Source organism: Micromys minutus (genome assembly GCF_963924665.1).
Source record: "Micromys minutus genome assembly, chromosome: 2".
In the NCBI taxonomy this organism is placed as follows: Eukaryota; Metazoa; Chordata; class Mammalia; order Rodentia; family Muridae; genus Micromys; species Micromys minutus.
This window is the reverse complement of record NC_137971.1, coordinates 40,714,168-40,740,262: the sequence shown is the minus strand read 5'-3', so window position 1 is coordinate 40,740,262 and position 26,095 is coordinate 40,714,168. Positions and strand designations below refer to the sequence as shown.

Here is a 26,095-nt window from a genome sequence, read left to right as displayed (position 1 = left end):
AAAATTTACAATAATACTCAAAATTGAGCATTTAGCCATATCTAGATGCAGTGTCAAATGCTAGTAAGAAAATACACTACCTGATGTGATGGCACACACACACTGGGGTGGGTCAGGAGGATCAGGGGTTCGAGGCTAGGCTCACCTACATACTAAGTTTGAGGTCAGCCTGGGATCAAACCCTCAAAGAGGAAAATACAGCAACAAAAAAAGAAAAAAGAAAAGAAAAATTAAAACAGGAAAACAAAATTCTGGTTTATCTGGTAGCAAGCAATTGGAGTAATCCTGACCTCCAGAAGACTGATGCAGGAGAATTGCCAGTTCCAGGCAAGCCTGGACTATGCTGTGATACCCTGCCTGCCTCAAAAATACCACAAAAGGAAGAGTGGGAAGGGAGAAGCATGCTCTAAAGCCTGGAAACAGGAAAGACAGGTTTTTTTTTTTTTTTCTTGCCCCTTCAGGGTTAGCTGACTCAGCCAAAGATTATCCAGTTCTCTTTGGGCACTGGTTGACTTGGAATTCTCTCCTGAGCAGAACAGTTCAGACCTGGTGCGTCTGTTAACCTGAGCAAACATCGCCAGGTTTTTTTCTCCTTAGCCCTGCTGGCATTTGAGGCTACAGATCTCCTCTGTGGGTGATGTTCTAAGAGCGCTTACAATCATCCCTGTCTTCTAGTGCACCCCGGGTTGTAACAACTAACATGCTTCCCATTGCCAATGTCCCCCAGGGGAACAAAACCAGTCCCCACTTGAAAACAGCCGATGAGGAAGCAAAATAAATTTGGACTCTGGGATGCAAATAATTGGTAAACAATATCCCTACAAGCTTCGCTGTATTGCTGTACAGGACCAGACTTCCATCAAAGTGATGCTATTCCAGCACTCTTCCTCAGACACCACAAATACTGTCTCTAGTTCTCTTTGAGACAGCCTTACAATCTCAATAGCTTATTAATATCTTAAATGAATCTTCAGGACCTGCTTACTTTACATTCTGTAAGTCATATTTTCAGCTGTATGAAATATAACACACATTATTTAATGTTTAAGTAACCATGTAATTATGAGACTGTGGATGGTACAATAAATACCCAAAGTCATGTTTCCAGCACTCATAGGAGATAGATTAGGAACCCAGCTTTTATGGTTCAAATAGTGACTTTTTTTTTCTCCTCCTTCTTGAGACAGGGCTTCCCTGTGTAGTCTTGGCTGTTCTGGAGCTAGGTCTATAGACCAGGCTGGCCTAGAACTCAGCTATCTGCCTGCCTCTGCCTTCCAAGTACAGGGACTAAAGGTGTGCACCAACCCCCACCTGATTAAGTAGTGGCATTCTTAGTCACTGTCTTATGAGGCCAGGCCAATCCTTTGAGGTTTCAGAAGCTCACACCAGGCCCAATCTCTACTTCCTTCCCTCCCCCTCACTCCAGTTCCTTCCTTACCTCCCTCTCCCTCCTTCCCTCCTTCCCTCTTTCTTCCTCTCTTCCCTCCCCCCCCCCCTCTGTCTGAGGACCAAGATGTAGCTCTCAGCTACTGCTCCAGAGCCAAGAGTACTGCCGCGCTCTCTGCCATGATGATAAGGGGGCTAAGCCTCTGAAATGTAAACACAGCCCCAGTTAAATGCTTTCTTTCTTCATCAGAGTTGCCTTGGCCATGTGTCTCTCCACAGCAATAGAACAGTGACTAAGACACCCAGCTTTCTCAACCCACCTTTCAATTATACCAGCATCATCCTTAACTGCCCATTTTCTACAGTGTTAAAAGATTCATAGATAAAAACCTAAGAACTTCTAGAGACACTTTCAATATATATAAATTTATGTATATGAGACACTGTAGTTGTTCTCATGAGGGCATCAGAGACCATTATAGATGATTGTGAGCCACCATGTGGTTGCTGGGAATTGAACTCAGGACATCTAGAAGAGCAGTTAGTGCTCTTAAGTGCTGAGTGATCTCTCAGCCCCTACCTTCAATTTTTAAAATTTAAAAAATTTTTCTGTGTTCATCATTGTAATAGTTTCCTGAAAAGAAAATTAACACTTATATAGGGTTATCTCTGATCATTATTAATATGCATAGTAAGTCACAAAGCACAGTTTATTTGGTGCAGTTGACAACCACGATTCACTTCACCTTCAAATGGACTTGGAAGTTCAAAGAGTAACTAACCACCTGGAGCCATAAATAGAGAGGATGTGTACTACCTGAAAATTACCTTCTCGATGAAATGCATAGGGGAAGTAAGTAGAAATGACATAGAACGCAGAAAGAAAACCTGTATTCACATTTAACTTTGGGGTTGAGCACACTTGTGCTGTTTTTCTCTCCAAGTCTAAGGGAACAGAATTTCACTCAAAATTGAAATTATTCTGTTGTGGCTGATGCAATTGATTACAGTTGATATAAAGTATCCTCAGATGCCTAGCACCTGGTGAGTGCTCACTATTATTAGATCCATCTTTCAATCCCAACCTTCTTGACACCATCCTACAGACCTAAAACTGTTTCCAAGATCAAATAACATGTTATGAAATCATCTGGGAAGGTCTTAAGAGGCACTGCAAATGCTCAAGCTGTTAAACCTTTATTAGACAGATCTAAACCTGTCATTGTGGCTAGAGGTGAGTCACATAGATCCCTTGGGGTTTTTTAGATTGGGATTCTTTCCCCTTCAAAGTTTCTGTTGATATTCATTTTAGTCAGTTTCATTCTGTAAAAGCTGAGTGGGTATGGTGAACAATATATTTTCTCTAGCATGTAAGAGGATATGAGGCTGGTCCTCAGCCTTAGCAAGGGAGTATCCAACCTGTGAGCGTTATCCCTGCTACTACTCAAGGGAAGCTGAAAGCCAGTCATGCTGTTCTCTCAAGCTGCCTCTGCCTGGTATTCTTAGACTGCTCAGTCTGGGGAAAATCATTCAATCTATTCTACATGAAGGGCCGTGTGCAAAGTAGCAAGACACTCAGTGTGTCAGGAGCCAGTGCCATTCCATCATCTAGAAGACTGTGCCATCTTGCCCGTGGGCCCTCCAAACCTAGTCAAGCCTTTTCCTGAGGCTAAGATGATGTCCAAACCTAGCCAAGCTTTCAAGCATCATCTGAAGCCAAGATGATGTCTTGGCTTTAACATAAGGGACCCTAAATTAGAATCAACAACTTGATCATTCCTAAAATCCTGGTCCCACGCCGACTCTAAAGATGACTATGTTTTGGTTGCTAAGCTTGAGTAATTTACCATATAGCAAAATAATAACACAATCTACTCCAGATTGCTGGCTAAAACGGCTTTGAATTTCTGCCTCCCCCAGCCAAAGAAATTTTGAAGAACATCTGAATAATATTAAAATCATTTGGACACCACTACAGCTTAAAAGCCCTTCTGTTGCTAATGGTATAGAGCCAGTTGAAAACCTCTAGTTCAGACGGGATTGTAGACATTTACCATGTAATTATACACCACTGGGTTCAAGTGAGCTAATAATCTTTCCACAATTCACTGTAAAGGTCAGGACCACCTTTCAGGAATAGACACCAAAACAGACTTTTCCCACATTAAGAAAAACAGTGTGTTTCCCTTCTATCTCTCTAAGAAGGAGACAGCCAAGAAAACTTAGTCTTCAATACCTTGCTGTTAGGTTTCCATCTTGGCTTTATTGTCCCAGGTGCTTGGTATGGATGTCTCATTGTGCCATGGAACCAGTTACAACTACTCCCATCATGCTCTACTGCCCATCATCCTAACTGCTGACTCAGACATGCTAATCCTTTGAACTAGCATTCAGCCGTATTTTTCAAGTGTTTGTGAAAGTTTCTTTTTTTGTGCTGAGGAAACAAAGATGATAGTGTCATGCTTGGCTTTTGTCTGATCCTCCTCAGCCCCTGCATGTGGTCCAAAAATACTGAGTGCCCCAATTTGAAACTAGGAAATACGTTGGCAGAAGGTGCAGCATCTTTCTTTGCTTCTTGCTTGGTTAAATGCCTGCCATTGCTAGCACCATGTCCTGTCCTGTACTCACTGGGGAGGTTGTTGATTCTGTAGTGCAGTTGCTGAAAATAGATACCTTCATTCTAATATGAGAAGACCTCAGATAAGCCCAAAGTACAGCCATTCCATGAAGAAACTAGTCCTCTTCCAGAGTAGCATCCATGAAAGAAAAACAGAGACCCAAGAGTGTCCTAACTGGAGCACACTGAAGAAACAGGACAACTATGGACGATGGCAGACCTGGGTTGGACTCTGCAAAGGTGAGATATAATGGGAAGATAGCCTGACTAGGTATAAGATTTGTAGCTTAGGTTAGTTCTATTGTATTAGTTTCTTGTTCGGATCACTGTGCCATGATGATGTGCTGTGTGTTAGCATTACTGGATGAAAACTGCCATTGCATGTTGGAAGTATGTAATATGTTTCTCGATTTTTTTTTTATAGGTGATCACAGTTTAGACTTTAGACTTTGAAATAGTGTTCAAAATTGTGGGGACATGGGAAATTAGAATAAATCATTTTGCATCATGAGGTAGTCAAGAGTTGCTAGGGCATGGGGGCAAAAATGTTGTGATTTGAATGTGAAATGTTTTCTGTAGGCTCCTGTGATTAAAAACTTTTTTTCTCTGATGCTGGTGCTATTTTGGAAGGAACCAGAGGTGGAGCCCTGCTGGAGGAAGTAGATTACTGGAGGCCGGCCTTTACATTTATAACCAGGCCCCACTTCCTGTTCACTCTCCGCCTCTTGATCGCTCAGACAATTAGGAAAATCCTGTACTATTTACTTTTTTCAAGTCTGGAATGATTTCAAAGTGTGGAATGGAAAAAAATATCGGAAGAAAGCCAACCTGGACAATGGAGTGAGTTCCAGGACAGGAAAGAAGGAAGGAAGGAAGGAAGGAAGGAAGGAAGGAAGGAAGGAAGGAAGGAAGGAAGAGAGGGAGGGAGAAAGGGAGGAAGGAAGGAAAAGACAAATACAATTGCTTCAGATGCTAATCATGGGTATTCACTTAGTGTTAAGGCAAAGGGAGAGAGGGAAGGAGGAAGAAACAGAATTAACGCCTTGCAGCTGCTGTGAAATGAGACATGGATTTACAATACGCCCATCATCCTCCGATACACACGAATCATATCAGTATCTTAAAACACTGAGCTTTGGCTCAGAAAATTTTCCCTGTTTCTCAGCTAGGAAAACAGTGATGTGTTCCAACCCATAGGGAAACAGCCGATTTATTGCTGTCACTACAAGTGGCTTCATAATTTCTATCTGTGCCTCCTTCGGCAGCAAGAATCCTGGTTTTCAGATGGGAACGGTGGCTCTCCAGTTTCCTAAAATGAAGAACTTGCCCCTCTAATAAGATAGCCTCAGAAAATAAGTGGGAGGAGAGGATGACTCTGCCCGGTCTGCCTGCCTTCCAATTTCTCCATCTATACATAATTGACATCCTATAATTACAACTGATGAAATTAGGCATACTTGGCATTTGTTTCTTTGTTTTGAGACCACATCTTGTGGGTACACAGAGTCTAGCTTCTTGTAAGACTATTAAGACCCACTTTACTCCAGTGATCATTTCCTAGGGACCTAACCCAGTCCCTCAGTATATTTTTATTATTTTAAGACTGAATTATGACATCCTCAGCCAAGAGCCCATGACTAGAATGAAGAACTATTTGCAAAACCAGCTAGCTACAAGTCACAGTGCACAGCGTTCTACCATGAGCTTCCTGCTGCAGCTGCAGGGCCTGTTCTTCGTTCTGCACTCTCAACAATGTTTCCTAACTGTGGCACTTTGACATTCCAAAGTATAAATGCACATACAGTGTGTAAGCACTTAGGCTTTTTTTTTTTTTTTTTTTTTTTTTTTTGAGGGGTTGGGGGCTTAACTCAATGGTAGATGCTTGTCTAGCAAGTACAATGGTTGAGTTGGGTCCTCAGCTCTGGAAAAAAAGAGGTACACTTGATTGTTGTTTATCTGTTTTGTTTTATTATTTTTTTGAGACACCATTTTTGCTCCATGTGCCCGTTAGCCTTGAAATTACCCTCTTCTCATCTCGGCCTGAGAAGTATGTACCTGGCTCATCGGGTTTCAGAGAGAAACAGAAATCCTATCTGGCATTGAGCTAAAGACCATTGTGCTGTTCACTAGCAAAAGAATCTGACTGTATTCCACACGTCCTGAAAATCCAAGTGAGGAGGAAGCGAAAAGAACAAAACAACAACAAAGCCATTGGGGTCGGTTGTCTGCCAGAGAAGATTTCAACATAGAATAACATCCAGGGTGTAGTACGTTTACTGCAAATTGCCTTGAAAGAAAACAACTCAGAATAGTTTCTTTGAGCTTTACCTGATATGTTGGCTGTCACTGGCTGGAGAACATGTGGCTCCCTGGCTTTAGATTTGTTATGTACAGGTTTAAATACATACAGTGTGTTGACCTTACATGTTTTTGTGTGTGCATACATACATATACATAAATGAACACCTGGCCGTGAACACTGTGCTGAATGGTAAGTGTGCATTTGGTTTTGTAAGAAACTGCTAGAGCCTTTGCTGAATAGTTCTCTGTGGCCTTCGACAGACCTGGATCCCACCCGTCTCATTTGTATCCCCTTTAAAAACATTTCGTGTGTATCTGTGTCAGAAGAGGGCATTGGGTCCCCAGTGTAACTGCAGTTCCAGGCAGTTGTAAGCCACCATGTGGGTTCTGGGAACTAAACTCAGGCCTGGAGCAAGAGCAGAGCCTGCTGTTGCCTACCGAGACGTCTCTCCTGCTCCCACGAAAAATGGGACTGCTCAGAACTCACAGCCTGAAGTAAGCCTGGTCTCTCTTCCTGTTACCTAGAAAACAAGATGGTTTTCAGTAATTTAGCCCCGGGTATGACCCCAGAATATAAAACCCAGGTGGTCTGCTTTCCATGGCCCTCAGCTGTGATGTGGATGTCACTTGCACAGGTGAGGTTGCAGCCTCCCTGGGCATTGGCAGGAGCCGCTCATCATGAACTCCAGGCTTCCGCTGACCCTCGATGCCCATCAGCACATAAAGAATCTGCTTCATGTAACCAGTCGATGCGAGTTTTCTCGCAGTAGATGCAGGATGTGGAAATCACGTGCCCCACCTCTCTGCACTCTCCCAGAGCAGGAGGCCTGTCACTTCACATTTTCATCATCATCATCCTTTTAAATGCTTACTCAGCAGCTCTGTAGAATAACTGGAGAGACTAGGACTGTGATTTGTGATTATTCCTGGACATGACCTCCTGATGACAACATCCCATAGCCCTCACCCCCACGTGTTTTGGGAAAAATTTCCCAAAATTTTTGGGAAAATTATTGCAAAAAGGTTAGGTCAAGATGCCTTAAGGAAAATATAAAAGAAAATTTAAAAAAATGTATTCAAAAGGCTCTGGAAAGAGACAAGAAAACACATTTACTGGGATCCCAGGTTCAGCCTGTCTTACTGGATCTCATTCATTTATTCCAGTAACACTGTGAGGAAGATATTATGTCCATTCCACAAATAAGTCAAGTAACTTTCCAAACAAGCTGTAGAATTGCTAAGTGGCAACATGGGAAGGAGAAACCTTACTTCAGTAGCTCCCAGCAGTCCTCACCTCAGAACATCAAAAACAGGAGACAATTAACACATTTACCAAACAGGCAGAAAGAAAGGGAATAGAAGAATGTCACACTTGTGGTTCATGTATGAAGTTTTTGTTTAACTTGTTAAAGGGAATAAAGAATTAAGGCAATAGAACAAGGGGAAACTGTTTGAAAAAATGTAAATGGTGTTAGATTACATCATAATCTAATATAAACACAGAGTCCATAGGAGGACTGACAAATGTAGGTGAGCATCTTGGGTGGGTAGGACAGTGCCAGGAACTTGCTGTTATCGGCCCGTGCTAGGTTTCCTTATGTGCAAACAACTGCTGTGTTTACACTTGAACACCTTAATAACACTGATCCTTCAATGCTGCATTGTTAACAGAGTGTAGCAGTTCTTCCCATAAAGAATTTTAAAATGTCTACTATATTCCCAAGAATGTTAAAAATTAGTGATTGCCATTACACGTGACATTCTGAACTGGGTCAATTAGGTCATTCTGGCTTATGTCATATTATGATTTTTTTTATGTGTGTGTAAGCAGAACTAGTAAAGGGCTAAAATGATAAGGATTCACATATAATTTCCAAAGATCAGTGTTTAAGAAAAATGGAAATTAGAAACAAAATATGGAAGAACAAGAAAAGTGGAGTAGATTGTGTCTGGATATGATACATAGGTGGCTAGGAACAAGGATAAAAGTTGTATTTGTACCCCTTTGTTTCCTTCATTAGACGTTTGGGCCATGTTAGTTTGTAAGTCTTTAGACATACACTGAGGGAAGGGTGTGGTGCACACGTCTTCAATCCCAGCATTTAAGAGACAGAAGCAGCTGGATCTCTGAGGTTTGTTTTAGGTTTTTGTCTAGTTTTTCAGGACCAGATTTCTTTGTGTAGCCTTGCCTGTTCCGGGTCTAGCTCTGTAGACTGTGCTGGCCTTGAATGTACAGAAATCTGCCTGCCGCTGCCTCCCAGAACGCTGGGATTAACGGGGACGGCTATTACTGTCCATTCGGATCTCTGAGTTTTCGGCCAGCCAGGACTATATAGTAATATTCTTCTCTCTCTCTCTCTCTCTCTCTCTCTCTCACACACACACACACACACACACACACACACACACACAGTATACTGAAGTACCATCCCCTAATTCCTTTTTTGCCACAAAGTACTACAAGTCTCAGATTTATGAGTGCATTTGTGACTGGTGTCCAGATAGGCAATGCCTGCTGGGAGCTCAACTTCCTGGGACATGGTATCCAGCTTAATGACAAGATACCAAGTGACAGGGCCATTGTTGAAGAGACCTTATTCACTTTATTTGGGGAGACAGGCATTGGCAAGAAGCAAGGGCTTGGAACAGTGTTTGTACATCTGAGACTCAGTCACTGATGAAGTTCACACTAATGCCTATTGCCAGTTCTTTTGTTTTGGGGTGTCCACCAGAGAAGACTGCTCAGACGGGGTAGAAAACTCAATTAATTAGCTGGCCACTGACTACACCAGATATTCGGGATCCTATTGTAGCAGTGAGCCTCTTGCAGGATGACCTTTATGAACAAAAACTATGTTCTGGGTTAACACACTAAAGTTAGCAAGAACAGTTAGTCAGAAGCAGAATTCCAGAAGCTAAAAAAAGCAAGGTTAGTACATTTATGGACTTTCCCAGAGCAATGGACTTTGATGGGTTCAGCCTTTGTTTCAGTTTGGCAGGTGGTGTTGTAGTTGTCCATGTGCTGAGTTTTACGGCCTTAATAGTACTTCCATCATAGACTCAGTTGTGCTAAGGTCTCAGGGCCTTCTAAGGTCTGGGGCCCTGTTACATGTAGCTCATCATAGGTAAGAAAGATGCTGCCAGTAACTATTCCCATAGTCATGACCCCAGGAGCGAGAAGGTTGACGATGTCATTATGGAGAGAATTTGCAAGATGACCGATCAGCTCACAAACCTTCAGGGCTAGCGTCTCAGTTTTCTGAAGATTTGATTGGAAACACTGATTCTGGTTCGTCTCCCTGTTAATGGAATGAATGACTTTCCTGATTTTGGCAACTTGAATTTTTTTCATTGGTCACCCCATCCTTCTTTCCTGTAACACTCTAATTGTGCCTTCATGGGTGTTTAAAGGGAATCCACCTAAAAAACGAGTTTAAAAGGTCAGCGTAAGACCTACCCTTTTTGCGTTTCTAAAGTTAAAACATTCAAAACCAATTCATGGAAACCTACTTTTACTTTCTCCGGTCCTTCTAGCTTCAGAACCCGCTCTACTCCAGCCCGCCAGTCAAATTCTTGGCCCCGCCCACTGTCTCTCACTGGCGCCTACTGCTCACGTCCCGCCCCCAGCTCCTCCTTCAGCTGGCCCTAAGCCCCGCCCTCCAAGCGTATTCCTACGTCAGCGCGTCGTAGCGGAAGCCCGGCAGCGAATGAGCGCGGGCGACTACGGCTTTAGCCCCGTTGTCGGCGCGTGCGCGGGTCCCCGAAACCCTGGCGGAGCGCAGCGCGAATGGAGGCCTGAGGGCGGCGGGGGCGGGGCGTGCCGCGAGCGGGGACCTTGGCCGGGGCGGGCGCCGTCTAGAGGAGGCCCGGCCGTCCGCCACCACGCACTCGGGAGCGGTGAAGCGCAGGCGGGTCACGCCGTGGGCCGCGGCGGCGATGCAGCGACGACGGCGCGCTCCGCCCGCGTCTCAGCCGGCCCAGGATGGCGGACGCGGGGAGGAGGTGGAGGTGCAGTTCTCCGCCGGGCGTTTGGGCTCGGCCGCGCCTGCCGGGCCCCCCGCGCGCGGCACCACCGAGGACGAGGAGCGGCTGGAGCGCGAGCACTTCTGGAAGGTCATCAACGCGTTCCGCTACTACGGGTAAGGCGCGCCCTCCGCCCGCCGCAGTCTCGGGGCCCGCCTCGTGGCCGGTTCGCGGAGCCCACGGTCACCTGCGCGCGGTCCTATAGGACTGCTTCCCACCTCACCCGGAGCCGCCGGACCCAGCGTGCACTTTGGTAGAGAACGGAACGGTGCTGCTGAGTGGCTCTGACCGGATGGTGGAGGGTAGAAGTGATCCCGGAATTCCAAAATGAGCAGCTTGGTAAGGAAAAGAGAGCAGGCACCGGAGCCGGCTTTATGTTCTTGTAGTCTTCGAGTAAGTATGGAATTCCTTTCGTGGGCTAGACATGGTTATAGGACCCTCCAGTGCGGTCTCCATTCGTAGGACAGCTTCCTAACTTCAACGTTTCGTCTAGGTAGGTGTTCAGATAGCCTAATCCGAATGCCTAAGTGCAGATCTGATAGGGTCTTCGTGCACCTGGGGTTTAGGCAAGGGTTGTACGTTTACTTCCGTAAGCGATACAGTCCATTATGTTCTGAACCTATAGTTAGAACCAGAGAGACAGGCATGACCCCTTGTGCAGATCAAACCAAGATAGATGGTACCCTGGTGCTGCTATTTGTATTACAGTAGTTTATATATGTAACTCTTGTCCAAGTCTGACCCCCATCAAGGGCAGGGACAAGCCTTACTTTTATGGCACTGCGTTTGGCAATGCTGTTGAAGCTCTATTTTTAACGAATAAAACATAGTAGCAAAAAAGGGCACTCCCATACAGCCCTATTCAGTTTCAGCCAGTACTTTGTTTCTGTTTTGAATTGAATAGCATTTAGGATCTGATGTGTTACAGAGTGGCAGGTATGGTAGGTGCGTAGAACCCAAGCCCTAGTTCTCGGCTCACACAGACTGTTCCTTGGATCAGAGGCTTCGATGAAATAGTTTCCTAATTAAACTCAGAAGTAGAGGGTATTTTCTGATAGTGCCACATTTTACTGTTGGAAAAACATGGAATTCTGTGAAATGCCTTGGCTGATAGCTCAGTTAAACATATGTAATAATATCCAGTTTTAATATATTGGAGCCCAAAAATCGGTGTTTATTATTAGGTACTGGGTGTTTATTATTAGGTACTAGACCCATTGGCCTAGGGGAGAGGACCTTTGACCCGGTCTTGAGCGTTGCAATATAGAAGAGGCTGCTGTGTGTAATTTCTAGTGTGTAGGTTCCCCATGCTTTCATCTCTCTCTACCAGCTGAATGGGAGATTTGGGGACTTGTCACTAAAACTTTACTTATGTAATGTCTGTGAGAAACACTCCAAACCTCTGGAAAAGTAGTGTAGCATATATGGCAAGCATTGTGTGGCTTTCCAACATTTTTGATAGTCTGGCTTTGAAGTGTCTATACTGCAGTCACTAGTCACCTTTGGATAGGTTTAAGCATAAATTAACTAAAAGTTACAATTGAGTTGTGGGGTCTCACTAGCACATTTCAAGGGCTGCACCTGTTGCTCTATTGGAGTGCCATATTGGAGTGTGTGGATAGAAGTCCTTCCATCAGATGGAAGTCTGACAGTCCTGCTCTGGACTCCTAGCACATTTTAGAGGACTTGCTTTTACCACTAAATGTTACAGTGAACAGAAGACTTTGAGTAAAGGTCATAGGGAACGAAATGTCTTTAGGCTCCTGAGAGTACTAGAGGCATCCTTTAAAAGCAGGGTGCCGTCCAGGTTTCTTTCTTTGGCCAAGAATAAAGTTCTTGGCCAGTGAAGTCTTTACAGCTGTTCATCTCCATACACATAAGCATAATATTGAAAGGGGGCTTGGATGGCTGCTCTGTGGGGAGGCTACAAATGGTCAGACAGCTAGTAGCTTGTAGTAGCTTCAATAGTGAGAGACTATGCTCTAAGTTAAGCGCTGGTAAAATGCTCCCATCCCCAATCTTTTGTTAGTTTGTTTCCTTTTCTAACTTTGTGTGTGTGGTTCTAGGGTTTGCACTTAAGCTTGTGCTGTGCCACCCTCTGCCCAGACCCTTTAAGAATTTCCCAGAGTGTCTTGTTTCTGGCAGCTTTGAAGACCACTAGATCACTGCAGGTTAAGGAATGTGCTTCCTCCACCCAGCTACCAACCCATCAGTGTACCAGTAAATACTGCTTAACTAGCTCACCTCCCCTGCTGCCAGGATGGCACATGGTCTCTTTGAACAGCAAAAGCAAAAGGGTGCCTAGCATTCTTTTTGTCCTTATTGCAATGTGGAGATTTGGAAATGATAAAGAATGAAGCTGTACCCAGAAGAATTACTAGTAGGGCAGGGGAGGATTGGGAGATCTTAGGTGAAGGCAGCATGCATCTACAGCAGTATTCCTAGATAGCACCTCTCTAGCCCTTGTTAGCCATAATGGGGCTTGTACACTGTGGGGCTGAGAAGACATTTGGAGATGATAAGTTTCTGATGTGAGTGTTAGCTGTTTGAGGTGCAGTGAGAAGATGATAGAACAGCCATTGCCTAGGAACACTAGGAAGAGAATTCTATAAGAAGACTATTTGAGCTGCTCACAGTGAATTTTAAACTTTTGCTACTCTGCTGTTTGCCTAACTTTACTAAGAAAACTTTAGAGCTATGTATAAATTGATTTCAAAATATCTTTCCAAAAATTGTTTTGTATTTATCCCTCCAAACCCAATAATACTACTTTTGAAAATGTATGCCCTCCTCTCCCCTTTTCCAAAATAGGCCCTCAGTCATCTCTTGCCATAAGAGAATCCCCCAAATTAAGTAATTTGTAAAGAATAAAGGCTGTATTTGGTTCATAGTGTTAAAGGGTAGACGACCTTTGGTGAGGTTCTTGCTAGTGGAGAAAGTACATGGAGCCTGAGGCAGTGCAGGACATCACATGGTGGAGGGCTTGGGCCTCCTTCCACTGTTTTCTAAAGCCACAGGGACCACTTAACTTATGTCCCGAAAGTCTACCTTCAAATACCATAGTTCGCTTACATTTCTACCCACTTTACTATACCTCACAATAAGGATTAAATTTTAATGTGCATTTCTGTGGCCAATTTCAAACCATAGCAAATAAAGATTGTGAATGCAAAATGTGTGCTACTCAATGTCCAGTAGTTGGGAAATGCCTTAGTAAATTTTGGTTGTATTAAGTAGAATGTTAACAATTTTTTTTTCATTTTTTGAGAGCATTTATCTAATCTGACAAAAGTTATTCTGATAAGGATATGGGATTATAAATGTTTCTCTGACTGGTATATCTTAAATCTTAGCTAAAAGGCAGATTCCACCTTAGTAGGACATAGGTGTGGCCTGGTTATATTGCTAATCATTTCTAAGAGGTCTGCTGTTATGTGTACCACATGAGTATCTGTTACACAAAAGCATCCCAGGCACAGAAAGACCTCCTGTTATGTATGGAATCTAAACAGTCATAGAGCAGAATGGTAGTTAACCAACAGACGGGAGTCGAGAGGTGAAGCCATGTGGGTACAGGTTGGTCAGAGGATCCAGTGTCTGAAGACACTGATAAGTATGTGAAGTGAGGGATTAATTAACTTGCTTTGATCATCCCTCTTTGTTCACAACCAGAATTTGTACATTCGGTCATGAATGAATTTGTCTCAAACAACTACATGATGGGTAAACCGGAAAAGGTTAGACTTAGTTCCTCCTAGAAGGGGGATTGTTAGGGCTCTTCCCCTGGATACTTTTACTTGTTACATTTGTTTGTATTTTCACTGTGAATGTGTTAATATGTAAGAAGTAGGTGTGCCTGCTGTATTTTGAATGCTATGTTAGTCAGACTCTTTGTCACTGTGATAAACCTTAACTCAAGGGAGGGCAAATGTATTTTTGACTCAGTTTCAAAGGTTTTATTCTGCTGGGAGGAAAGATGCCTGAGCAGAGCAGCTGATCTCTGGCAGTCAGCAAGCTGAAAGAGAATAAGGCTCTGGACAGGTGTGTGTCATTATCCCCCACCCCCTGCCCCCATACTCCATGACCTATAGCTTCCAGCTACCCCTAGAGTTCTAGAGCCTGCCTAGAAAGTACCACCAGCTAAGAAACAAGCCTTTAGAACATGACTTTTTACTTTTGTTTTTTTTTTTTTTTTTTTTTTTTTTTAAGGAAACAAACTTCATATCTAAACCATAACAAGTATTGACTGTGTTTACTAAGTTTTCCATATCTAGCCAAGGCATTAACAGAGGGCTATTATTCCTACTTTGAGGGCTTTGTAGAGATTTGTTCTAACCTGTTATGTACATGCTAGACATTTATTAGATTTCAGCAAATGATATTTCCATATCTTTATCTTGCTTTATCAAGATACTTTGGGGTATAAAAAGGATCACATGGTAAATAACAAGCTAGGTTATAGTATTTTTGACTTGAGAACCCCTGCCTAGGTGGCCTCTTCCATCATCCTTGGGGCCTCCCTCCCACAGTGCTACACATGCTTTTAGAAGCAGGACTGTGGCGTGTATGTATAGCAAGAGCTTTTGTGCTTCGTTACTCTTCAGAGAAAGTTTTTACATTTTCATTTTAAACAAGTATTTGTTTTATTTGTGTATAGAGAATATAAAAAAAAAATGATGCAGTGAATCCCTGTGAGCCTACCACTCAGTTTCCATAGTCTGTGCGCACATGCCATATATACACATACTGGCATACATGCATACTTAATCATATATACACACATATGCATACACATGCGTACACACAGACGTGTACACACACAGTCTCATCCCTTTTCCCCAGAGATGGTATTCCTTTCCTTGAACACTGGCTTGGATCCTAAACAGTGTGCTGTTTATGTTACATAAAATAAAGTTGTATATCATGTGTTCTTTATTGTGCTGTTTTTAACAAGTATTTGTCTTGATTTTTATCTTTTAGAGTTGTAGCAGTGCTTTGTTTATTTCTCTGTATTCCCAGTACAATTTCTTCATGACCACAGATAATGGGCTTTCTGTTGTTTATGGGGTTTGTTTTATGCTTGTTCTTTGACAGTGCTGTGGTGAGAGCGGCTTGTGTTTTTTGAGTATGTGTAAGAGTATCATTTCTAGATCATAGAGCAGATAAACATTCAGCTTTACTAAAAATGCAATTATTTTGCAAAGTGTTTGTATTCATTTCTGGATTCACTATTAGTATGTAAATGTTCTAATTTTCCCACAATCACCAACATTTGACCTAGTTGAATTTTTAGGTTTTTGCCAATATGGTTGATAGAAAATGACATCTAGCTTTTTAAAACGAGGCTCTTCTTTTTACTTCATAAATAAGCAATCCTCAAAGTAACCATTCAACTTAGAAAACCTCCAGAATGCAATTGTAAATGTTAATTTTTTATTTGCTTAATACTTTTGTAGTATATATTTTTCAAAATTCAACTTGGCTGACTGTTAGTTTCAAAATATACTAACATACTATATTTTTTAAAGATTTATTTATTTTATGTATATGAGTACACTGTCACTGTCTTCAGACACCAGAAGAGGGCATCAGAGCTCATTACAGTTAATGATTGTGAGCCACCATGTGGTTGCTGGGAATTGAACTCAGGACCTCTGGAAGAGCAGTCAGTGCTCTTAACTGCTGAGCCATCTCTCCAGCCCTGTATTCTATATTTTCACTCTTTCGATTCTGGGGATCAAATCTAGGCCATTTTAACTTTTATAGCAACATGTTACTACTTGATGATATAGGTAAGCCGTCATCCAGTTTTGCCCAAAATGTTTAATTTGAAAACTGAAACTACTAAAAATAATTATACATTAATTTTTGATTAATTATTAGTGCACATGTCTGTTCTTATTTGTTACAAACCATTTTGTTGTTGATTACTCTGAAAAGTATTCCTTATACAGTAAAAGCATAACCAGACTTTCCTTCAAAAGTCAAAGTGTAGGAAATAGGGTGGTGTCCAGCATAACTAGGGAATAACAGTTATGTAAGCTGACAGTCTTAAATTAGGTTGGCCTCTGGTGAGAGAATTCTTTTTGCCAATTAAAATGAAATACCTTTTCTGTTTTAGCACCAGTATGCACGAACGAGTGAACAGGACAGAAAGACAGTTTCGATCACTTCCAGATAACCAGCAGAAACTGCTTCCTCAGTTCCCTCTTCACTTGGACAAGATCCGGAAATGCATTGATCACAATCAGGAAATACTGCTGACCATTGTGAATGATTGCATACATATGTTTGAAAATAAGGAATATGGAGAAGACGTATGTGAAATCGGTTCTCTCTCTTTTCATTTTAGGGTTATGATCTATTTGTTCAGCCCTTGCGCAGGCCATCCACTCTGCTGAGAGGATGGCTGACATCCTGTGAGGCTGGGAGAGCACTATGCTAGTGATTGCAGTTGTTCACTCCTTTGCTTTATTTTTGTACTTAGATAGTTGTTGGTACTTTCACATGGTGTTTTGGGTATATATTATATAGGGGACTTAAATTTCTTTGAAGTATATTAGTTAATTTCCCTTGCTTCTTTTCCAGTATCTTTGTTGATGTTCATCTTTTACTTTAAACATTTTGTTTTTCACTTAAATCTCAAGTGACTAGTAATAGTAGAAACTGAAAGTCCCTTATCTCCACATGGAAGAGTGATTTTGACTAGTCTGATAGGAGCCATTCATGCTACCTACCCATCAATGAACTGGAAGAATTTCTTACCTCTCTTCGAGGATGGGGTGTTCTGTCTTCATAGTAGCTCAGTGCTGGTCCTTGCCCTAGTAAGGACTGCTTTACTTTGAGGAATCTTCCTCTATTGAGAGTAGAAGTGAGAGCACCCAGCTTTCTTCCTGTAGGATCTCAAGCTGTATTCGAGCCCCTGCTTAGGTGAGAGGCTAATGGTTATCATTGACTCACCTGTATCATTTGTGCTTATTTAACCATATTCAGAATTGACTCTAAGAAAATAAATCTTTTTCCCCCTTTTAACAGGCCAATGGAAAGATTATGCCAGCATCTACATTTGACATGGATAAGTTAAAATCTACACTGAAACAGTTTGTAAGAGACTGGAGTGAAACTGGGAAAGCAGAAAGGGATGCCTGCTATAAGCCAATCATTAAAGAGATTATCAAAAATTTTCCAAAAGAGAGATGGTAAATCCTGCTGCATTTTTAACCACTTTCTGTAAGATATATAATCATTTAGCTACAGCATTTCATCTTGTGATTCATTTTCATAGTCGCTCTGTGCCTGTGTGTTTTTATGTATGTGAATGGTATATTTGTTACTGGATGCTTCAGTTATGTGAGATTAGAGTTTTTATATTCTGTAATTTGCTCTAGTAAATATGAGAAATTTGAAACTGTTAGAATAAGTACTTTATAGTCAACAATACTTGCTGCATTATAAGTTGTTTTTAGAACAAAATGATAGAGATAGATTTTATTTTTTTCCCTCTTTATGACATACTTAGAAGAAATGAGGCATCCATACCATAGAGAAGTAACTAACTTTTGACCACAGTACCTTTGGGCATTGTAAAGCTCATCCTCTGCTGTAAATGAATAAAATGAAATGCATAGGGCTATAAAGAACCTTTTATTTTGAAATAAGGATACAGAAATCTTTAAAAGCAAATTTGTGGAGCGCCTATGTTTGGAGCCCCAGCATCTGCTTGAAAAGTCAGGCTCTTGGTATTCCCAGAGCCAGGGCATCCCGTTCTGTCTCAGAAAATAAGGTAGGAAAGCACTGAGTATGACACTCAGCACATACATAAACAAAAACGAGCAATTTATATTTTAATTAAAGCAAATACTGTGCCATTATGTATCTTTTTTAAAACAATGTATTGATTAAATACAGCCTGTTAGTAGTATACCTACCACATGAGTACAAAATGCTGAATACTTTGTACATTATTTTGATAACAATGTGGTTTCTATTGGGGATAAAGTCACAGATATTCCTAAGCCTACTAATGCTCATTGCCTGCATTTTTGGAATTGAAGACAAATATTAATTAAAAATAATTGCAGTTAGAATCTGTTTGGCGCTGGAAAGAAGGCTCAGTAGTTAGAATATGTTCTTATTGCTCTTGCAGAAGACCCAAGTTCAATTTTCAGCCAAACATTATCATGAGGCTCATAGTCACCTGTAAAATTCCAGCTCCAGGGGACCCGGTACCCTCTCTGGATGCTGACACATCTACACTCACACAAGCATATTTCCACACACAAAAACTATCTTAAATTATAAGAGAGTCTATACTTATAATTTAAAGTAGACTTTTTAAAAAATAATAAAATATAATTGATTTTCCCCATGCTCATAAACCCAGTGAATTTTGTCTCAGATCCCTGGGATCCTTAGGTCTCCATGTGTTCAGAACTCCTGAGTTTGGGTATATGCTTTGAGGAATGTCAGTACCTTTGTCTTTTTATCTCTCTCTTGAACTTTTAATTTTGAAGTAACTTCAAAATGATGGTTCTTTACCAACACTCATCAAGTTTTGGCATCTTAAAACATCATTTATCTATCACTCCCACCTTCTCCTTTTCTCTCTCATCCAGCATGCGGATATCTAAAACCACACATTCAGAATTACTGTAAAGCCATTTGAGAGTCACGTAGTATTTGTCATGGTTTCTTACTGTTTAATACTTCACAGTTTTAGATGTCAGGTTCTCAGTGAAGTCCTAGGGGGCCTGGAACTCACTGTGGACCAGACTGGCCTGAACACAGAGATACATCTGCCTCTGAGTCTGGATTTAAAGGTGTGCTCCACCACACAGGCACAGAGTTTATTCTTGATAAATAATAAGTAAATAAAAAAGAATAAATCTGTTCACTTTCAGTTAGCAGATTCAGGAGATTGACCCTTGAATACAGTTATGGAACCTGATATTATATCAGTTTGTGCTGTGATGCGTGGGAGATGGTGATCTTTATAATCTTTGCAGTTCATGGTCTGCTTTCTAATAAAAGGGGCCCTTCTTCTGTCTGCTGCATATAGATTTATTTCAAGGACTTAAAGTAGCTATTTTATTCAGTGAATTCTAATCTTAAGTTACTATTGTTTTAATTTTGTTGTTTAAATTCTTCTATCCTTGGGGATTTCTTTATTGATGAAAAATATAAGGTATTTAAGACCTGTGTTGTAGATTCCTGTGAGGCTTGGTTATTTCTCCAAGGATTTGGTTGCTTGTAATATGAAATGCAACCTGGGATCCCAAATTAAGCATGAGGTCCGTTCATTGTTACTTTGGTTATTCTCCTGCCAGACACATATACTCAGTGCTGGTTCCTGCCTAGAAGACGGGATCTATCTCTACTGTCAGAACTTTATGGTTTTCTGAGACAAGGTCTCACTGTAGTTCATGAGCACATTCTGGCCTCCAGAGTGCTAGGACCATAGGCATGTGCTGCTACATCTCAGCTCAGCAGTTCTCAGTTTTTTGTTTTTTTTTTTTGTTTTGTTTTGTTTTGTTTTTTTTGTCTTTCCCCAATAATCCTGACATTTGTGTTGTTTCAGGTTTTGTTTTATTTTTTAAACTTCCTTTATTTTCCTGAGTTTTTGCATTAATAGTTTTGTCTTAGGTGAACATTTTATGTTAAAAAAACCCCAAAAACAAATAGTGAATCTAAGAGTAAATAAATTAATCAAAAATAAATTATATTTTGCCTTTTCTGCTAGAATACTAGTAGAGAGTGCAGAGTAAATAATTTATTTTTCATTTCTGAAATACAAGTATTTATTGCTTCAGACAATCTCTTACAAAATTTTTCTATAAACCTTGCATCAAGAATTGTAGTAATGCAGTAGCAATATTGTCTTTTTCTGGAAATGAACTGGATTATAAAGTTTTGACTACATTTTATCTTCTATTTCATATATACTGACTTTAGCATTTTTCTGAGACAGTAGTAGAAAAAAATTTGCAACAGTAGTTACTGACCTGCATAAAATTACTTTAGTAGCAAATCAACTGCTGTGGACACAGGACATCAGCAAAAGCTAGGAGCAAGATATTTTGTTGCCGAGTCAACTTTTATTTTTTAGTGGTGAAAAAAAAAATGCATATTTAGAATTAGTCATCTGGACTGAGATTAGATGATCCCAGTTTTGTTGGCAACATCTACAGTGTCACAATCATGCCTTCCTCTCTTCATCAGGCCTTCTCAGGGTGTTGACTTGGGCCACATTAGTCTCATAGGTTCTTCACGGCCTGTTTGTTTTGGTACTTGTTGGCTTTGACATCCTCTGCAGTGAACACAAGCATGTTGTCCTCTGCTTCATGGCTGATTCACTGGTGTGGGGGAATTTGATGGCTGCATAGTGGTCAAGCTTGTTTCTCCTGGGTGCACTCTTTTGAGGGTATTTGAGCTGCCTCCAGAACTGCAAGGTCTTGGGTCACCTGAAGGTGTGTGACTTGTGGGATTTTGTTTTTGTGGGTGTGGACACCTTTCAGCATTAGCTTTCAAAGACTTTGCTTTGGCTCCTGCTTTGGGAGGGGTGAGAGCTTCCTTTGCTCCATCCCAGCAGAAAAAGCAGGCTCAAATTTTAGCCTAAAATGCTTGGCTAACTCACGGTGTGTGTCTGTGTGCACAACTGCTTGTTTTTTAATACAAAGTATCATCTGTTCTTTTAATTTTGTTAAGTTAGCATTCAACAGAATAGGTTTCATTATGGCATTTTTCTGCATATGTGTCAAAACTGGCTCTTGTTTATCTACTTACCCTCTGTGTCATGGAGTTTATTTTTAGGAGACTAAATGCTATAAAAGACATGGCATGTATGCTTAAAACTTTTGTACATTTGGGGCCGTACTTTCTGAATAGGATCTACCTTTCTTATAGATTATTTTGGGGGTGGGACTTCCATATGTTAGATCATATCATGCAAAAGTTTGAATTTCTTCCTACTGACCTTGAATGCCTTTATTCCTTATTTTTATTCTTAGGGGAAAGCAAGCTTTCTTTTCTTTTCTTTTCTTTCTTTCTTTCTTTCTTTTTTTTTTTTTTTTTTTTTTACCTCTGAGGATAATCCTAGCTGTGGGTTTTCTTAATTCCCCTTTTCTTGTTGAATATTTTTCCACCTTTCTTTGAAAGAATATTGGATATTGTTAAATACCTTTTGATTCTATTGAGACAACCTTGTTAAGGTCTTCCCCCCACCCCATTTTATTAAAATCTCATATTTTTGGGTTAAATCATCCTTACCTTTCTAGAATAGATCTCATGGTATATAATTTGGTTATGGTATATAATTTTTTAAGCATATTGTTGGGTTAGATTTGCTAATATTTTGTTTGAGATTTCTATACTCATTCATCGTAAGGGATAGTGGCCTATGGTTTTCTTTTGCTAGGAGTAAGCCTTGCTTTCTGCCCATGATACATTGAGAGGATAGTGGGAAGTAATCTTCATTAACAATCATTTTGAAGACTTTGAATCAATAAGTGCCAATTGCCCTTAAAGGTTGCTTGTGTTCAGCCAGCAGTGCTACTACAAGTTTTCTGTGTTCCTGCTACACATGGGCCTCGCCACTGAGCTGCACGCTTGCCTCTAAGATTTCTAACAGTAGCAATTCATGAAGGATTCCATAGCTGTTAGAATGAGCTAATTTCTTTTATTAACTTTTTACAGTTTTTATAATTGAAGTTTTACGAACCTTCATGAACATTATTACTTGTTTTTAAGTTCCTAGTTTTTAGTCTCTGAATGTCATCAGTGCTTTGCTCAGTAAAGTGCTAGATAATGGCTTCTTTAAAGTCTAAGTAGTCCTGAGAATTCATAGTATCCTCCTGTCTAAAGGAGCTCGTAAAGTCAGGCTTTTTATACTTTGTGCAGGTTTGAATGAATTTCAGATGCTTAAGTCAATATAACTTCTGATGTTTATTGTTTTATTTATACTTAAAATTACTGAATAATATATGCAATTGTGTCTAATCAGCCTTTCAGTACAGCTGTCTTATTAGTATGTCATTGTTGAAGGTACTTAGGAAGCTTATACACTCGCTGTTTTACAGTTTACTTTTCAGCTGTTACAGAATGGAGCATCTGGTAAACAGGTGAATAGCTTTAGGCATTTTTCAGTCGGTAAAGATGTCAGAGTTCAGGATTAAGAAGGACATGAGTGGTCTGTCACTACTATTCATGTTAGAGCTGTGATATGGATATTTGTCCACATACACACTCCTAGACCTGAAATGAATTATGATGGGGAACAGGTCAATCTTTCAAATCTTGGACCCGATGGGAAAATTACATATTTCCTTCTATATCATTTTGTTTCATTTTAGATTAGTTTCTTTGCATGCGATAAGGAAGGTAAGCATTAAGGCCACATACATAATTAATGTCTTAGCTTTCCTATAAAACAATCCCCCAGAACCAGACGTAGGTGTGGTGTCTCCTGTACCAGTGCTACATGGTTGAGGCAGGATGATTGTAAATTTGAGTCCAGCCTGTGTTGCACAGCAAGACCTTGTCTCAGAGAAAGAAAAGGGCCTGGATGAGGCATATTAATTATAGTCCCTCAGAATTCAAGTTAGTTCTGGATAAAGCATTGCCATTGGGTCTCAGATCATGCCACAGCAGACATAAAAACTTGATGTCCTTACTCATACTTGAGCTGCATTTGAGTCAGTTTCAACTGCCTTTCCTTACTGAGACATCAGTGAACAGCTATCCTGGATGTCTGTGGAAGATAGCACATTTAATGAATAGGCATAGAACTACCTGTACTTGCTCATTAAAATGTTTTATGTAAACACATTTATTTTACCTGTTTGCCCATGTTTGAAAATAATATGATTGAGTTTTTAAGTACAACTGATTTTGAAGATACAGATTGGCCTCTGCATTGTTGATAAGGAAATGCTTTCTACATTTTACCAAATGCTAGATCATTGGTGTCTACTTTGGTTTTACATAAAGGTGTTTTCTATGCTGTTCTTGTGAACAGTTGACCGATGAAGTTAGCAAACAATACTCTTTATGTTTTATTTTCACTTAAAATTAAAGGTTAGCTGAATGTGGTGGCTCCTAATCAGTAGTCCTAGCATCCAGGAAGAAGAGGTAGGAGGAGTGACACAAGCTCAAGACCAGTGTGGTAAAGTTTATTTTAGGCTCCCCAGGGCTAACTAAGTATTGAGACCTTGTCTCAAGCAAAATATATGTGACGAGGTCTAAACTGTTATTTCAGATATAAGCACAAGAGTAGTGTAAATGCTAAGCATTTGATAGACAAGTATGAACGACATTTTCATCCAGACTAACAATAAAGAAAACAACAGTGCAGATGTTCAGTTCCCCAAGTGTCTGCTGGCTCTGTGCTGTGAAGTACGCAAGTGTGAAAGGAAGAACACTTGAGCCAGCCTCGAAGGATCAGATGTTTTTATCGTAAAAACTACTACCTGGTTTGTTATTTTTTGTTTTAAAGTCTTAATTTGGGGTCACATTTGTTTATGAGTGTGTCAGTATTCACCGTGCTCCAGGACCACACTGACTGACTGACTGGCTGACAATTTATCTTTCACATAGGTTTTAGGAAAAAAAACCGAGTTAAAAAAAGCACGTTTTCTATTTATATTAAAATAAAGGTATTGCCTATAATTATGAAGGGATTTATTAGCTTAAAGGAATATTTTAAGAGAAATAGTGAAATTTTAGAATGCCATATGCAATTGTATAGAGTGAAGAACATTTTATCTCATTCTGAAATCTTTCTTGATGGAAAAGGTATATATTTTATGCTTTCAAATCAGAATTTTAAATGTTCATAGTTCTAAAATAATACCTCAGTATAAAACTAAGATTAATAATTCAAAAAGAAATGGCATAAATTGACGTAAATTGGTATAAAAGGAATATAAGACAAGTTCACAAGAAAATTCAAATGTAAAAACTATCTTAAGGGCTGGACAGATGGCTCAGTGGTTAAGAGCACTGACTGCTCTTCCAGAGGTCCTGAGTTCAAATCCCAGCAACCACATGGTGGCTCACAACCATCTGTTATGAGATTTGATGCCCTCTTCTGGTGTGTCTGAAGACAGCCACAGTGTACTTATATATAATAAATAAGTAAATAAGTAAATAAATAAATCTTTAAAGAAACTATGTTAAGCCTTTTTTACATTATGTTTTGCAAAAATTGAAAATTAGGAAACAGTGCTGTGGAGAAACATGTTTTCTGTGAAAGAAAAAGTAGAAAAACTTGTAAAGTATAGGTTGGTGCTGTTTGTCAAAATCTTTTTTATACTTCAATATTGTTGAATGTGATTTACAGATACACTTCTGTATATAGAAATTATTTTAATATTATATGCCAAAGTATTATAGGTAATGTAGATGTCTGTAATTGAGCTTAAAAAAAAAAATAAAGAAAGAAAAAAGACTGGATCTCATATAGCCCAGGCTGGCTTTAAGCTTGCTGTGTTGCTGACAATGACTTTGACCTCCTTGGTCTTACTGCGTCTACACCCTGAATATTGGGATTTGCACAATGCCTATTTTTTTTTTCCCAGTGCTTAGATTAAAGCTCCAAGGCTTCGTGTATGGAAGAGAAGCACTGTGCTGATAGAGAGATCTGCATCTCTGTCCTGGTGTAACGTTTTCATGACTGACTTAGTAACTCATGGTTAGAGGGAGGCATATCCAGGAAGATATCCTGTTCAGAACTTATTGATATATATGGCCTATAAATATAATGTCCTCATGTAATTTAACTGCTTTGACAGCTACAAAGAAAAGTAAAATAGTAGGATGAAGTTAATAAACTAGAATTTCAACTTGTATCAATATGAATGATTATGGAGATTTGTTTTTCATTCATCTTATGTCAAGTTTCTGAGGTCTAAATATTTTCCACTTAGAACATAGATACTTTGTATACTTTAATACTATGGATTTTGTACTGTCTGCTATATTGGACAGAATAGCTATGCTTTAGAGAACTACTTTTGCTGCTTAAAAGTTGCAGGTAGCCGAATAGGTAAGGGTGCTTGCTGCACAGCCTGATGACCCAAGCTGTATGTATTCTCAAACTGACATTGTAGAAAGAGAACCAATTCATGCAAATTAACTTTTAACCTCTACATGCATGCTGTGGTACATGAGAGAAACACACACCCACCAGAGGTTGGAGGGAGTTGCATATAATCCTACCAGTAGGGGTCAGCCAAGTGTCGCTATGCGGAAACTACAAAATAAAGTATTGGAGCTTGCTAATTTGTAAAGCAAAGATAGTTACTTAAACCAGGCAAGAACATTCACATTTTACTAGGTAAAATGGCCTAGTCTTGTTTTAAAGTTTTAAAATCACCCATTTATGTTTAAAGTTTGTTTCTTTTCATTTAAACAAGAAATGCTTAAGACTTCTAAAAGATTCATATACACATTTAGGAAAGCATTCTCACCATCCCACCCATTCCCCTTGTTTGCTTTTTGATCAGTCATTTTATTCTAAACATATTGTGACTTTGTCTTAAGACCCATTGGAAACACCCTTTTGTCATAGTACAAATAGTTTGATGATCTGCAGTAGTTTCTGCTCATTTATGAGGTAGGATTTGTGCTCTGTGTTTGTGCTTTGGTGCCTTTTAATAGCAGTCTTCACAGGTCAAATGCTGGTATAACTCTTGGCACAAAGTGGAGGTAGAAGGTTCAAGGTTCTGCTTTAGGGAAATTTTGATGAAATCATAAGGCTAATCTTTCATAAGC

At 40.1% G+C, this 26,095-nt stretch overlaps 1 protein-coding gene across 1 annotated transcript in view; it reads left to right on the top strand.

The window, feature by feature from the left end:
- The first annotated feature begins 10,103 nt into the window (after positions 1–10,103).
- CARNMT1 (carnosine N-methyltransferase 1) overlaps positions 10,104–26,095 on the top strand; it is a 31,258-nt gene continuing 15,266 nt past the window's right edge. The window contains exons 1-3 of the mRNA XM_080911389.1: positions 10,104–10,443; positions 16,449–16,644; positions 17,363–17,526. Of these exons, the coding sequence (XP_080767515.1) occupies positions 10,241–10,443; positions 16,449–16,644; positions 17,363–17,526 (563 nt within the window). The 5' untranslated portion in view covers positions 10,104–10,240. The remainder of the gene's footprint in view (positions 10,444–16,448; positions 16,645–17,362; positions 17,527–26,095) is intronic.